This window comes from Brachyistius frenatus, unplaced genomic scaffold, assembly GCF_029030835.1.
Source record: "Brachyistius frenatus isolate BFR_SWC_R1_liver_20210118 unplaced genomic scaffold, ASM2903083v1 Contig_22, whole genome shotgun sequence".
Lineage (NCBI taxonomy): Eukaryota > Metazoa > Chordata > Actinopteri > Embiotocidae > Brachyistius > Brachyistius frenatus.
Genome location: NW_027210621.1, coordinates 472126 through 487701, shown reverse-complemented (window position 1 = coordinate 487701; position 15576 = coordinate 472126). Strand labels below are relative to the sequence as shown.

Below are 15576 nucleotides of genomic sequence, written 5' to 3'. Positions count from 1 at the left end.
TCTCGGCTTTTGTAATATCAGATGCAACAACTGAATAAGCAGTTAATGTAGGTGGAAAATCTCAAACTAGTGAAGCGTTAGACAATTTCAGGAAAGGGGGCTTGAACAAAAAGGGGTTTTTTTAGGAAAATTTGAACTGCATCTTTACAGCAGAAAGGGAAGGGTGGTCGTGTCTGGGACGTGATTGGTTGCTGCTGCAGCCTCCCGGGTTTTGAGTATAAAACCCCACGTTAATCTGACGGAGGTTCAGAGCGCAGTAGGAGCGGAGGGCGTACAGCCGGGTACACCGTCGAAGTTCATTCCTGGAACTAACTATACAAAATAATCCAAAAGGCCAATTAGAGGGACTCTGCTGGAATATTGATCGGAAAGTTTGACCTGGGCCAAGTCACAACACCGAGCTCCGGTAAGTCCGGTTAAACTAGTTTTAAAGTGATGTCGTCATTGACCTTGATTTAACTTAATTAAAATGTGCAAGAGTGCAACAATATTTATTATAATTACTTTTGTTGGCTACTTCTTTTGGTAAACATCTATCTATCTATCTATCTATCTATCTATCTATCTATCTATCTATCTATCTATCTATCTATCTATCTATCTATCTATCTGCTATCTAAAATGGTTTTAAGTGTTTCCTATCTTTCTGTGAGTGTAGTAGAAATGTGATCGTGAGCCATGTCACGTCTCCTTGACTGCGGAATGACAACTTTGAATGATTCGCTTTTTTTTGTTCATACCCTGTACAATTTGTTATTTACCGCCACTGAAACCCCTTCAAGCTGTCCCTCTGGACTTGTTGAATGTTTTATAATCTTCTTTGACGACATTGTTGGACTGCAGGGCCTCTGAGATGCCCTTTTGTGCGGTTAAGCAGATGAAAATGAGCGTTAGTCTTTGTTGCAGCACGAATCATTGCATCCTGATGCTGATCTTTCTATAGCAGCACTTTTAGACACACTTTTTCGCCACTGCAGCTCTGTGGGCTTTACGGGTACATGCCTTTGCTTCATCATGCAGCGCTCCGAAGGCGCTTGGAAGTCTGGCACGTCGTGAAATGTTGCTGCCCTCAAAATAACACATTTAAATGAAGAGTGTAACTCAGTTATGTTGACTGGTTTTTTTTTGTCCGATACAGAGAGGATTTATTGGATCTTTTTACGGCCGAGACCACTAATCTGCAGGGAACTGGCAGAAAAACGATATTTCACACTTTGATAAAGAATACAAAGACTGTAAACCTTTATTGTCACATGCGTTATTTTAGCAATTCGAGTCATTCGTTTTATACTTTCCCATCCTGATAAACAACATTGTAATGGCTTTTGCATTGTGTTTGCTGGTAGATTTTGAGGTGTTCCAAACAACAGGAACAAAAAGAAAATGATGCCAAAGTTTCACAAACAGTCCATGGACTTCATTTTTTCTACCAAATCTCATAGATTGTTTCAACCCATTGTGTTATAATATAGTTTTCCTGCAATATATTTGTAGTGTGTTTTTTGAACACAGCTGAAAGATTTACTGACCAAATCTTTACTCTAAACTGCTGCAGGAAATCATTATGGTTTTAAAATCTTGCCAGATTTGACCAGGTAATTGCACTTTTAATGTCAACAAATTATCAGGGCAAGTCCACAAATAACAAAATATAACCTCCTCTTTTCAAAAGCATTGGATGAAAGTCATGTTATCTCTTCCATTCAAATCTAAGGACTTTGGTTGTGTCGTGTTCAGATCCTCCAGAATATGAAGATTTCTTTTCAGAAATGTCAACCTTTTGGACATAAAGCTAAACTGTGTGTGTTTATTTCTCAGTTTGTTCAAATAAAACAGAGTCCAGTGTGTAAATTTGCTGAAGTTTCAGATCACACTGTACTTTTGGAACAGTATTCTCAGTCATCTGCTGGTGAGGGTGTCTCCTTCCAGCATCTTCCTGTCATCTCAATCTTTTAACACCTCTCTTGCCTTCAGGTCATTCTCATGACTCCGGCCCTCTCAGGCACTGTACCTCAGCTCTGTCTCTTTCCCCTTTTCAGATGCCTTTCCTTTGCATTCCTTCTCCTGCCATTGTTCTTCTAAACAGTACAGTAGCTCAAGCTGTCACTTTTTAAAATCTTGGTCTTTAGTTTCTTCCTGCTTTTTTCTGCTTGTTTATTTTCAACACTTACTTCTCCCTCTCCTATTCCCACACACTCTTTCTGACCCCGCCAACGTACCCCCTCTTTCTCTCTGCTGTTTGCCAACTTTCCACCTCCCTCTCTAAGATGTGGAGCCAGTGTAGCTAAAGGTCGGAGATGGGTTTCCAAAGCAAGATGTATTAGATTAAGAGGATGAGGCCAATTAAAAATTCTTGCTTTCCAATCAAATCAGACAATCCTGCTCTAACATGGCCTAATGAGCTGCCATGTTATACAATACAAAGGCATCATTCACATGTTGGAGAGGATAAGCACGGATGATGGCCAAATTTTTCTAAACTGATTTCTTGTGATATGTGTGTGAGTTCATCCATGTGATTTTTCCTCTTTGTGTGTGTGAACAGAACAAGCCAGTGTGTTTGAGCCACATGCAGCTATGACGATGAGTTGTCTTTGAGGGATTATGTGTGTGTGTTTGTCTGTCTCTTTGGTGTTTAAGTGGTTCAGCATGATATTTTTTGCAAATGGTAGAGTATTCTTCGATAACAACAATTCTCATTAAAAAAGGAAGTATTTGTCCACAAACCTCTGTTTTTTCAAACCATCGTGTCAAGAGGTTTGCTCATCCGCCTCAGATAGGAAGAGAGATGTGTGTGTGTGTGTGTGTGTGTGTGTGTGTGTGTGTGTGTGTGTGTGTGTGTGTGTGTGTGTGTGTGTGTGTGTGTGTGTGTGTGTGTGTGTGTGTGTGTGTGTGTGTGTGTGTGTGTGTGTGTGTGTGTCATTGTGCATCCTGATAGTGTGTCTCCAGATATCAATCAGCTCATTTATCTCATGATGCCCCGGGCCATTTTGGGGTATCATGATTCTTGAAAGGCTCAGAGTGCCCTGACAGCAAAAGAAAGAAAGTGTGTCACACACACACTCGACACACAGAAACGTTGTTCCTCGCCTAACCTCAGTTATCACTATTCCATTTGTCCTGCTCAGTTTTACTTCACCAGACATAATCCTTTATTTCATAATAAAAAAATTTTATATAATATAAAATTGCTCTAATACTGCTACAATGACATGATTTCAATACAGTACATGTGCATGTTACTATATTTTAGTGGGTTGAAATTTGTCATGACACTTGTTGCTTTGAGAAGAACTGCTCATGAAACATCAAGAATCCTGCTTAATGTGCCATTAATACTTAATATAACCTCTTTTGAACATTTACATCTGTCTGATAAAGAGTGGAATCAGCTTAAGGGATGATGCAAATTTGGCTCATTAGTATGTGGATGCTTTTGCTCTTAGTTCATTGCTGCTTATGAAACTTTGTGATTGTTAAATAGTTTTATCTCGTTGGCAAAAAAAAAAAAAAGACCTTAGCAGCCTCCCTGATTTATTACCAGGTTAATAATAAATAAACAAGGCTACAGCTATCAGCTGTGAGACTGTGCTTATGAAATTATAACAATATAATTAAGTACATAATGTTTACTTTTGTCACCATCTAAGTTTAGCAGGTTAACATTTGCAAATTTACATTGAACGTAATCTAAACTGACACGAATATTATTTGTTTGGCTGGTAATTGGTGAAAAGAAAAAGTACGGGAGAGATTAGAATTTTGACCCGATGATGGCATTAGATGAAAAGTCAGAGGCTCATAAAATCACAAAGTTATAGTTCATCCTGAGAGCGCTGTGAATGCCAGTCGTACTTTTCATAACAATCCGGTTTCACAAAAAAGTTAGAACACTATATGAAATATAAATAAAAACAGAATGTATTGATTTGCAAATCATGCACACAAAAAAATTTAAAAGTTGAAAATAGAACAAGGACAACATATTAAATGTTGAAAATTGTGGGTTTTTTGGAAAATATCGTTTTATTTTGATGCATTTGATATGTTGTCTTTGTCTCCATTTTTAATTGAATATGGGTTTACATGATTTACAAATCATCTCATCCTGTTTTTAATTTAGATTTTACCCAGCATCTAAACTTTATTGGAAACATATTTTTAGATTAAGTGAAGAAAAACCTGCTTGTGCCACCTTTACTTTGTAAAACACATTCACGTGCATTCTGTTTTTGATGGTTGATGTTTTTTCTCTGCAGGACAAACAATCTTGGACTCAGGCTGCCGGGCACAGAGCAAGGCCCAGTCTGTGGATGTGTGTGCTTTCAGACGCTTGCGTGCCTCTGAGTGATCCAACCTCCTGCTGTGTGAGTGCGAGGCTCGTGTCAGGATGAGGGCCATCGCACTGCTGTGCGTCGTGATGGCCGCTGGGGTCGGAGCCTCCAGGTTCGTCCGTGACTCCCAGGGTGTGCCTGAAGCTTTAGACCCCCCCAAGAGCAACTCCTCGGTCCTGCTGCTGCCGCCCCCGCCGCCAGTCCGGCCGAGGAGCTCCTACCCCCCCATGTGCATAAAGCCCACGGAGATCAAGTACGCCTTCAAGTATGTGAACACCTTCATATCCTGCCTGATCTTTGTGGTGGGGATCATCGGCAACTCCACGCTGCTCAGGATCATTTATAAGAACAAGTGTATGAGGAATGGACCCAATGTCCTGATTGGCAGTCTGGCACTGGGCGACCTGCTATATATTATCATCGCCATCCCCATCAATGTGTTCAAGGTAAGCACATTTAAGCACATTGTGTCTGTCTGTGTTTGTCTCCAGTGTTTCTTTTGTTTGTTGGATGTGACAGGAGGCTTGAAAAAACACTCATCAGCATGTTTAAAATAAGATGGAGGTTGTGCACATGATATCAAATCTTGATTTAACAACTCAGGGCTTTTACACACTATGCAAGAACATAATTTCAAATTAATTTAAGGCCTGGGTCTGTGTCTAATTTAGTATGAATTTAATTTGGAAGCAGTTTCCCTGACTTGCACTTTCACAGTTATGGCAGAGCTGTTTTCAGCACCTTTCGTTGCACATCCTGAGGTTAACTGTCGTTCATTTAGAAGTTTATTGCTGTGGTTTGTCTCTACATTCAGTATGTTTATTGTGGTTTTGTCAATTTCCTTTTTGGGAATAGACTGCAGGCTTCCTTCCACCTCAACTATGAAGAATCCTTTGAACTAAAACAAATAAAACTCATTAAATGCAAAGTGTTGTGTTTGAAATGTCTTTTATTCACTTGCCTTGTGTGTGAAGTAGAAATATCTAATGGGGTGGAGTATAATGTTATCCATCTAGTCAGTCAATCATAACTGTGTGCCAGTCTGAAGTTCAAAAACTAAAGTGGTAAAACAATGTGATACTTGTCTTATTTTCCAAATCTGATAGGATTGTTGTTGATTAAATATGTCATGAGTATCAAGATGTATTCCAAGATGATAATAAGATGGAATGAAGAACATTCAAAAGTAGGAAGGTCATACAACCTCTAATTGTTTCAAGATGCTAGAAACAGTAGATTTAGGTAAGCAGCTGAAAAGTGTAAAGTACCTCGCAGTAATAAAATGTGCAGTGTGATTTGTTGTCACATTCACTGTCCTGACTCTGAACAGAAATTCCTCCCCAGGGAGAAGGACTACAGCAGTGAGGAGGAACACGCTGTTATTGGTTTTGGCATTAGCAGCTGCATTAATGATGGAAGACACGGGGGAGGAAGGACCCCTATATGAACCTCAAACACATCTGTGTTCATTACAAGTCTCCCTCTTCCCTGTCTTCTCCTTCCGCTGGTTTTCTGTGCAGTTAATAGCGGAGGACTGGCCGTTTGGCGTGTACGTCTGTAAGTTGATGCCGTTCATCCAGAAAGCCTCAGTGGGGATCACCGTCCTCAGCCTGTGTGCCCTCAGTATTGACCGGTGAGCACACTATCACTCCTTATACACACACACACACACACACACACACACACACACACACACACACACACACACACACACACACACACACACACACACACACACACACACACACAGTGTCTGACTCACTCACGTGTCTGTATCTGCCAGCTACCACGCAGTGACGTCATGGAGCAGGGTGAAGGGGATGGGGATCCCTCTGTGGAAAGCCGTGGAGGTGACACTGATCTGGCTGCTTGCTGTGGTGCTGGCGGTCCCCGAGGCGCTGGCTTTCGACATGATGGAGATGCCATACAGAGGCAACAAGCTGCGCATCTGCCTGCTGCATCCGGAGCAAACCACCAGCTTTATGAAGGTAGGCACTTCATTAGACATATAACTGGTTAGAGGTGATAGAAGAAGTACTTTGATTCATTTGGTGAAAGTGAAGATCTTCTCACAGGAAATTTACAACATGCCATTGGAAGATTAATCCAGTAAAATACAAGGAAAGAAAAGTACAAAACTAAAAGAAAATTGACTGAAATTGAGTTTATAAAGAGTATTTCTGATTTCTGATGCATCAATGATCATGATGTAAATGGTGTTTAATGCAGTATCAAGTTAAAAGTGGAGCTAACTTATTATTTATTGCTGTGTGGTTTAATCTAACAATACACCATATTGTATCATAAGTTTAGTGAATAAAATTAAGTTGTACAGTAAATGGTAATAATATCTTTTGAACAAAGTTAGTGGAGTGAAAAAAGTACAGAATGTGTGGCCAAGAAAGTTGCAGGCATCTGAGAATGCATACATTTGAAGTACTCAAGTACTTCAATAAATATGTAAGGTCATACTTCAGTAAAGGTCACATGTTTTTATTTTTACTAAATGCAATGCTGTAGCACGTAATTCATTTCAATTCTTTGTCAAAGCACAGCAGGAGGCCAGCAGGATTCTTGGTGTCATGTGGCTTAAAAGGCCGAAAACTAAAAGGTTGATTTGTGCTTTCAAGTTAAATTAAATGTGCATATAATATATCAGGATACTGAGTTTAAAAGTACTGTTAATATGTTAATATTATAATACATTATATTATTATACATTATATACATTATACAGTAGCAACTGTGTAAAGCTATACAGCAGTGCTTTAAGTTACATGCTAATAACTATCAGCATTTCACCATCTTAGTTTTGCATGTTAGCTGGATAATATTTGCTTATTAGAACTTAACACAGCAAGCTCACATGCAGTAGCTAATGTCTATAGTATTGTTACCATGGTCACCGATTAACATGCTACCACTGGATAGACAGCTCTAAGCACAAAGTCCCACTGAGGCTGATGGGAAGGAGTTCAGCAGCTCTGTGGTTATAAACCAAAGATTTAGAACAATTCAAATTTCCATCACATCAGCAGTCCGGGGCTTTATGAATCATGAAAGGCTGTCGAAATTTTCACGGCAATCATCTCGTAGTTGTTGAGATATTTTGGCGTCAAACAAAAATGAGAATCAGCTGACCAGCATTGCTATTTCCACCATACACAATCTGATAATCTAACATGTGGATGGAAAAAAAGCTTTCACTTCATGTGGAAATGTTTAAGAGTAAATCTACTGAGTTGAGAACTTCAACAACATGATAAACTCAAGACCGCTTTCATAGAAATATGACAAGAACAGCTTTAGCTTGGCGTAGTGTCAGTATATATCAGTTCAAAATGTTTGATAGAGATTGTTGTCCCACAGACACATGGTCAAGATTATCCTGCATGTTGATTTGATCTGTTCAGACTACGTTGAGGGAAAGCACGACCTTGGATTGTGTTCAGCGTGCACCTGATGGTTTACGTCAAAGCAAAGTGGCTGGACAGCAGCAGGACAAATGGAGGGTTTATGTAATCAGGATCTCTTTTCATCTCTCTGCCAACAAGTAATTAGTGAAGCATTTCTTTGAGGGCAAATCATGTGATTGTATTTGTTTTTTTTAATGATATTAATGGCACATTCATGAAGCTCCACAGGGAGACAAAAATTACAAAGACAGAAAGAACTGAAGTGGATGAAAAGCTGCTGTCCTTTATATTGTATCCTGGCAATTTAGCCCAAATATTTTTTTTTTCCAAATGGCAAATGGGTACATAGAAACAATGTGTTGAATCAAACCAAGTCTAAACCACATTTTAAGTATTTATACCAAATTTTAAGTTCTGCAAGTGTACTTATACAGCTTTGAGTCTTTGTACAATGTCTTTTTGGACGGGAACATTTCTGTGAATAAACACCTGCAGCACTGAATTTGTTCTTGCACTTTTTCTCACTGGGCCTTTTTTCTCTTTACAGTTCTACCAGGAGATCAAAGACTGGTGGCTGTTTGGTTTTTATTTTTGTGTCCCACTTGCCTGCACAGGAATCTTCTACACACTCATGTCCTGTGAGATGCTCAGTCGCAAAAAAGGCATGCGCATAGCACTCAACGACCACATGAAACAGGTAAACATGAGATGACTGCCGTGCTCGTCCAGAACCACTGCGTCCACACGACTTGGACACACAGAGGTGTTCAGTGGTGTAACTTTTTTTGTTTGTGTGTGTGTTTGGTGCAGCGGAGGGAAGTGGCAAAGACGGTGTTCTGCCTGGTGTTGATTTTTGCTTTCTGCTGGCTGCCCCTTCACCTCAGCCGTATTCTGAAGAAAACAGTCTACGACGAGAACGACCCCAACCGCTGTGAGCTGCTCAGGTAGATGACAGTTACAGAGAAAACTCCACGACAGCCCATTGTTCTCCATCCTGTGGCTTCCTGGAGACCCCACTGTAAACGTTTCCCTTTTCCCTGACAGTTTCCTGTTAGTGATGGATTACATTGGTATCAACATGGCCTCCCTAAACTCCTGCATAAACCCGATTGCCCTCTACTTTGTCAGCCAGAAGTTCAAAAACTGTTTCCAGGTAAGAGGGGACACGTTGGCACAAAAAAATATGGTATTATTAGAAAACACATTCAACAAATAGCTGATAAGTGTGTGTGTGTGTGTGTGTGTGTGTGTGTGTGTGTGTGTGTGTGTGTGTGTGTGTGTGTGTGTGTGTGTGTGTGTGTGTGTGTGTGTGTGTGTGTGTGTGTGTGTGTGTGTGTGTGTGTTGTAGTCTTGCCTGTGCTGCTGGTGCTACAGAACGTCTCCTCTGGACGAGCGAGGCTCAGGAGGACGCTGGAAGGGCTCTTGCCACGGGAACGGACTGGACCGCTCCAGCTCCCGCTCCAGCCAGAAATACACAAGCTCCTCATAAACACACACACTAATTATTGCACACGCGTTGCACACCTCCTCCACCAAACCAACGCTCCAATCATGGACAAACAGCGGTGTCACTGCCAACATACTGTCGATCGGACCTGAGTCAGGAGGGAGAAAGGTGAAGGTCTCCTCTACAGGATTCACCGCAGACGGGAAGACTCAGACATCAACCCAAACTGATGAATGAACAATCAGGACTGTACCTGTTCAAGAAGTAAAACTAAAAGCTATGATGAAAGCCACATAACTGTGTTCATACTCCGACACTGAGGCCTGTGTAGCGGACTGAAAGGCTCTCAGTGGACCAATATGGTAAATACATTTATCAAGAATGTTTATTCAAGACCCTTGTAAATTTATGTACAGTATTATTTCCATGTAGATTGCAGGGTTATGATCATATCTAGGATTAGTGCTTCATGTATGGATAAGCACTGTTAAGTACTACCTGTCGAAGCTTTAATACCTCAAGGGGACAGCTAGCGGGAAACTGTGACCCCGGGATGTTTTCCAAAAAGGCCTCCATGTGCCTCTGCATACATAACATCTGCAGTTGATTTTCCGACATTCAGCTGCATGTCGTCACTGCTCGATGCCCACATTGATTGGTGACATCACACCCAAGTAAAATGGCCTCCTCCTCCTCCAGGGCGTCCTCCAGTCATGTGGAGAGTGGAGCAGCGGAAATGTTTTTATTTGGAGATCATTGCTGCTTTCAGTCATGTGGAGGGCAGCTGTTCTCCAAGAGTACTGACAAACCCTAGATGATTCCCGTTTTGCTACACAGAAGAGTTCATTATTAGTATTACTGCAGTAATAGTGTAAGTGGACTCCCTTTTCCCTGTGTACAAAGTTAATAACTCGTCTCTTATAATGTAGCTTCTATTTTTTTTAAGAAGATATCATAAAACAAAAGAAGAGCTTGTTCCCTCTTCCAAAGTGTGGTGTCCACTTATTACTTCAGTGTCCGGTAACGTTACAAAGATGTTCCTGTGGCTGGAAATTACTCTGGAAACAACATCTGAGAGCGGCTTAAGGAATACATGCTTTTTTTTAAATGAACCATTTTGAAGCTCTTGGAAGGAAAAACTAATTGTGTACAGCTGAATTTTGCTATTGGGTGGTTTTTAGTGGAGATTACATTTCTTTAACTACATAATGATCACATGTATTCTGTATAGATAAATATAGTAAACAGATAAATCCAGGTAAAATCCAGGATCTCAAACTGAATTACGCGTTTCATCGATATTATTTGAGAAGGAGAGAAGAAGCTATAGAAGAATCTCACTCTGTTTTTTTTAAGTAAGAATTAAGATGTCTAACCAGAAGAAGCTGCAAGCACACTGCAGTCACGTACTTGTGACAAATCCTATAGTACCAAAAATAAACTCGTCATGTTGCTAACCTTCCACCAGATCAAACACATGTATTGTATAATTATAGTCTTGTAATTTGTGAAAACCTGCCTGTTGCAATTTATTGTAATAAAACTTAACACTGGCAGCAGTTGAAACATCAACCAATGATACAAGAACAACATTTATATGCTCTGTTTTAGCCTAAGTTAGAAACTTTTTCACTGTTTTTTAATCTCAATTTAAAATTGAGAAATCAGACAACGTGTTCACTGACACTGAAGACTTATATAATGGAGCAACTTTATGTTTAATAAATTAATGTTTGGATGTGTTTCCTTTGCCACTGTTAGAGTTGTGCTCAAATCATCTAATTATGCGATATGTGACTCATTAAACTCATCATATCTATTTATACAATCGTCCCCTGCTTCGGCTGCATCTGAAAGCCACTGTGTGCTGGAAGCTCTGGGAAGCTTTGTACTGATGGACCTTCAAATTGAATCATGTAGCAGGTATTTGAGGTTAAATATCCGATTACATTTTTTTAATTACATTTCTACTGTACTTATCTGGTCAGAGAATGCAGTAATAAATATCATTTTATAGCATTTGTCTTGTTTGAGATATTTACCGAGCAATTTAAGTACATCACAGGTCCTTCCTGGTTCCTGGTAATGATGCAATGTTACACACATTAAGTATGGTGTTTAAAAAGGATAATGTAACATACTTTAAAAACATTTCTTTTGTTACATCAGTTGCCGTATATATTACTTTCAAAAATACTCCAAAAATTCCATAGCTTCTCCCAGAGCGGTGTCTACTGAACAAAACAATCAGCTCTGTATCAACAGAACGTCAGAGTTTAAATATTGTGTCAAAGACCTCATTTTTTTGGTTGTTGTTGTTTTTTCGGGGAGAGGTTACGTTTGGTTAGCGTCTGATTTCTATGGAAATAAAAAATAAAAATCAAACATTTTACTTTTCCTGGTTAAGACGATTCCTTCAGACAACTAGACCCCCTTAGTTCGGTTCCTAGAAGCAGGTTCTGAGGAATTCCTGCAAATTAAACATCAGAGAATATCTTTTACATGAGTTCAAGTCACAGATTTCACAGGTTGTCTTTTTCCACTCAGCGAAACTGTTTCTTGGAAACAGCTTGCAAGTTCCTCAAGGCAATAAATTAGCAGTTACTTTATTTTCTTATTTTGCCCCAATCAATCTAAAGGTTTGCCTCTGAGGTTTGAGTCCGTCTATTGAGGATCATTGAGCATAATGGAGAAGAAATGTTGTTGGGTTTTCCTTGAAATTTTACAAATCACAAAGAACTGGCTGTTGTCTGAAAAATAGTTGAGTTTGAGGTCGAAGGGATTCACTGTAGCCTCTAAGCCTCAACTCTAGATAAACAAAGATCAGAATAATAGCATTAAAATTAATTATTAAAGCAATTGAAAAGCTTATTGGTAAAAAAAAAAAAAAAGTGGAAGAAAAGTAAATGTTACTGATATTAAGTCATTTATTTTCAAACTGCTAAAGCAGACCCTTTGAAATATCATCACAATATGTTTTGAATAAAACTTGGTATGAGCTGGAGCTTCATCCCGCATGTACTAAATTCTGAGCTTTGTGACAATAACGAAACCGCATCAAGCATCGCTCTGCAATTACTGTTTGCTGACAGAGTCGTATATTCACAGCAGCACTTCAGAGTCTCACCGCTTCTGTAAATAATAATTTTTTAAGCGCAAACAATGTTTGAAGGCATGTGTTTGTGCTTGGTGTGCTTTTGGAGAGTTGGGAGGATTTGAGAATTTCCCTTCTGAGCACAGCTGGCACAAAGTTGTGGTGGCCCATTGGGTAAGATAAATACAATTATTTTGAAAACTAAAACTGGCTTTTTAGACCCTGCCATTAATACAGTATTTCTTCATTACTCATCCAGTTCCATTAAACACAGACTTTTTTTTAAAAAAAAAAGGATGCAACACATTCTCTCTCTTACCTATGAAAGTTTCGCAATAAATTCGACCCGGACTCATTTCAGTGTCCCCAAGAGTTTTACTGGAATGATCAGCAGTTTAAGAATGTCGAACACTAGTCGATGTTAGCAACTGACAGAATGACTTTTATGGTCCTGTTGTACATAGCATTTACCAACACCCCACAATTGTTTCAAAAAAATCAAACGGGTTTCTTGAAAGCCCCTTTCCCACTGCCGGTACCGGCTCGACTCAACTCTGCTCGCCTTTTCGGTTTTCCATGAGGAAAAAGTTGTGATAGTACCTGGAGCTATTTTTGATATCACATCCATTGAGGCTCCAAGTGAACTGAGCTGATACTAAAAGGTGTCCTGTAAACACCGCAGAACACTAATTGGCCGGGACCGGCAATGGCAAATTTTTCCACCGAGGTTTCACTATTTCTAGCAGTAGGGTGGAGGAGCATAATAAACTGTGCAACTTTAATGTTGCAAATACTGAGTAAATCATTTTTCATAAATAACACTGCCTATATTGACTTTTGCTTTTACGGTGTCTTGCTATGAGTTAGATGAGAAAAAACATAGCATTTTGAAGCTTGATTTCGAATTAAAGACGGGATTATTTTCAGATGGAAAGCCAGGAAACTAAGAAGGAGTAACTTTAGTTAGCAACAACCAAGATAAGTTGTGGAAAAAAAGTATTGACTTTGAATTTCATGAGAGAAGTTGAATGGGAGTCTATGGAGCTGGAGGCTTTTTGGAGCCGACCTCTAGTGGTCCTTGGTGGTATTGCAGCTTAAAGCACTTCTGCATCGGCCTCATTTTTCAGACCCTGAAGCTACGTCCACATTTATACAGTCTGTGGATGAAACCAACAACATGTAACATATTATTTGGTGAACCTTTTGTTATTTTGGACAAAGGCTAGCTGTTTCCCCCCATCTCCAGTCTTTATGCTAAGCAACTGCTGGCTAAACTGGCTGTAGCTTCATATTTAAGACGTAGACATAATAATGAGACTGATCTTCTCAACTAACTCACTGCAAGTTAATATCTTTTTTTTCCAAAACATTGAACCACTGATTTGATTAATGAACATCATCCAGACTGAGTTTCTCTGCCATATTGTACATATTTTGTTAAATCTGAGTCAGTTTGTTTATTTCTCAAATTACAGTGGGTACGGAAAGTATTCAGACCCCTTTAAATTTTTCACTCTTTGTTTCATTGCAGCCATTTGCTAAAATCAAAAAAGTTCGTTTTATTTCTCATTAATGTACACTCAGCACCCCATCTTGACAGAAAAAAACAGAAATGGAGAAATTTGTGCAAATTTATTAAAAAAGAAAAACTGAAATATCACATGGTCATAAGTATTCAGACCCTTTGCTGTGACACTCATATTTAACTCACATGCTGTCCATTTCTTCTGATCCTCCTTGAGATGGTTCTACTCCTTCATTGGAGTCCAGCTGTGTTTAATTAAACTGATTGGACTTGATTAGGAAAGGCACACACCTGTCTATATAAGACCTTACAGCTCACAGTGCATGTCAGAGCAAATGAGAATCATGAGGTCGAAGGAACTGTCCAAGGAGCTCAGAGACAGAATTGTGGCAAGGCACAGATCTGGCCAAGGTTACAAAATCATTTCTGCAGCACTCAAGGTTCATAAGAGCACAGTGGCCTCCATAATCCTTAAATGGAAGAAGTTTGGGACGACCAGAACTCTTCCTAGACCTGGCCGTCCAGCCAAACTGAGCAATCGTGGGAGAAGAGCCTTGGTGAGAGAGGTAAAGAAGAACCCAAAGATCACTGTGGCTGAGCTCCAGAGATGCAGTAGGGAGATGGGAGAAAGTTCCACAAAGTCAACGATCACTGCAGCCCTCCACCAGTCGGGGCTTTATGGCAGAGTGGCCCGACGGAAGCCTCTCCTCAGTGCAAGACATATGAAAGCCCGCATAGAGTTTGTCAAAAAACACATGAAGGACTCCCAGACTATGAGAAATAAGATTCTCTGGTCTGATGAGACCAAGATTGAACTTTTTGGCGTTAATTCTAAGCGGTATGTGTGGAGAAAACCAGGCACTGCTCATCACCTGCCCAATACAATCCCAACAGTGAAACATGGTGGTGGCAGCATCATGCTATGGGGGTGTTTTTCAGCTGCAGGGACAGGACGACCGGTTGCAATTGAAGGAAAGATGAATGCGGCCAAGTACAGAGATATCCTGGAAGAAAACCTCTTCCAGAGTGCTCTGGACCTCAGACTGGGCCGAAGGTTCACCTTCCAACAAGACAATGACCCGAAGCACACAGCTAAAATAACAAAGGAGTGGCTTCGGAACAACTCTGTGACCATTCTTGACTGGCCCAGCCAGAGCCCTGACCTAAACCCAATTGAGCATCTCTGGAGAGACCTGAAAATGGCTGTCCACCAACATTCACCATCCAACCTGACGGAACTGGAGAGGATCTGCAAAGAAGAATGGCAGAGGATCCCCAAATCCAGGTGTGAAAAGCTTGTTGCATCATTCCCAAGAAGACTCATGGCTGTACTCGCTCAAAAGGGTGCTTCTACTCAATACTGAGCAAAGGGTCTGAATACTTATGACCATGTGATATTTCAGTTTTTCTTTTTTAATACATTTTCACAAATTTCTCCATTTCTGTTTTTTTCTGTCAAGATGGGGTGCTGAGTGTACATTAATGAGAAATAAAATGAACTTTTTTGATTTTAGCAAATGGCTGCAATGAAACAAAGAGTGAAAAATTTAAAGGGGTCTGAATACTTTCCGTACCCACTGTATGTTCCGTACCCAGAGATTAGCGTGCATGAGCATGTGACTGACAGAGGGATTAACCTCAAATAACTTCAACTTTATTATTCAGACTTCTCTCCCCTCGTTTTCGCTGTCTTCCTGGCACTGCATGAAGTCCCTCACACCACATCCCTCTGAAAATAGGGACATTCCAGTTTCTACGTC

The 15576-nt window shown here is 40.0% G+C and overlaps 1 protein-coding gene across 1 annotated transcript; it reads left to right on the top strand.

Moving 5' to 3' along the window:
• Positions 1-275: 275 nt before the first annotated feature.
• Positions 276-11216, top strand: LOC138619950 (endothelin receptor type B-like). The gene is made up of 8 exons (XM_069696785.1): positions 276-406; positions 4260-4780; positions 5855-5967; positions 6118-6322; positions 8298-8447; positions 8561-8694; positions 8795-8903; positions 9099-11216. Exons 2-8 carry the CDS (start codon positions 4391-4393, stop codon positions 9237-9239), a joined length of 1242 nt encoding a protein of 413 aa, XP_069552886.1. The 5' UTR covers positions 276-406; positions 4260-4390; the 3' UTR covers positions 9240-11216.
• The last annotated feature ends 4360 nt before the right edge of the window (positions 11217-15576 follow it).

Bases quoted from the DNA above. Each gene is read 5' to 3' on its own strand.
- LOC138619950 (XM_069696785.1), top strand. From the start codon at position 4,391: ATGAGGGCCATCGCACTGCTGTGCGTCGTGATGGCCGCTGGGGTCGGA. The intron at 6,323-8,297 runs GTAGGCACTTCA...TTCTCTTTACAG, and splicing joins AAACCACCAGCTTTATGAAG to TTCTACCAGGAGATCAAAGA. The intron at 8,695-8,794 runs GTAGATGACAGT...TTTCCCTGACAG, and splicing joins AACCGCTGTGAGCTGCTCAG to TTTCCTGTTAGTGATGGATT.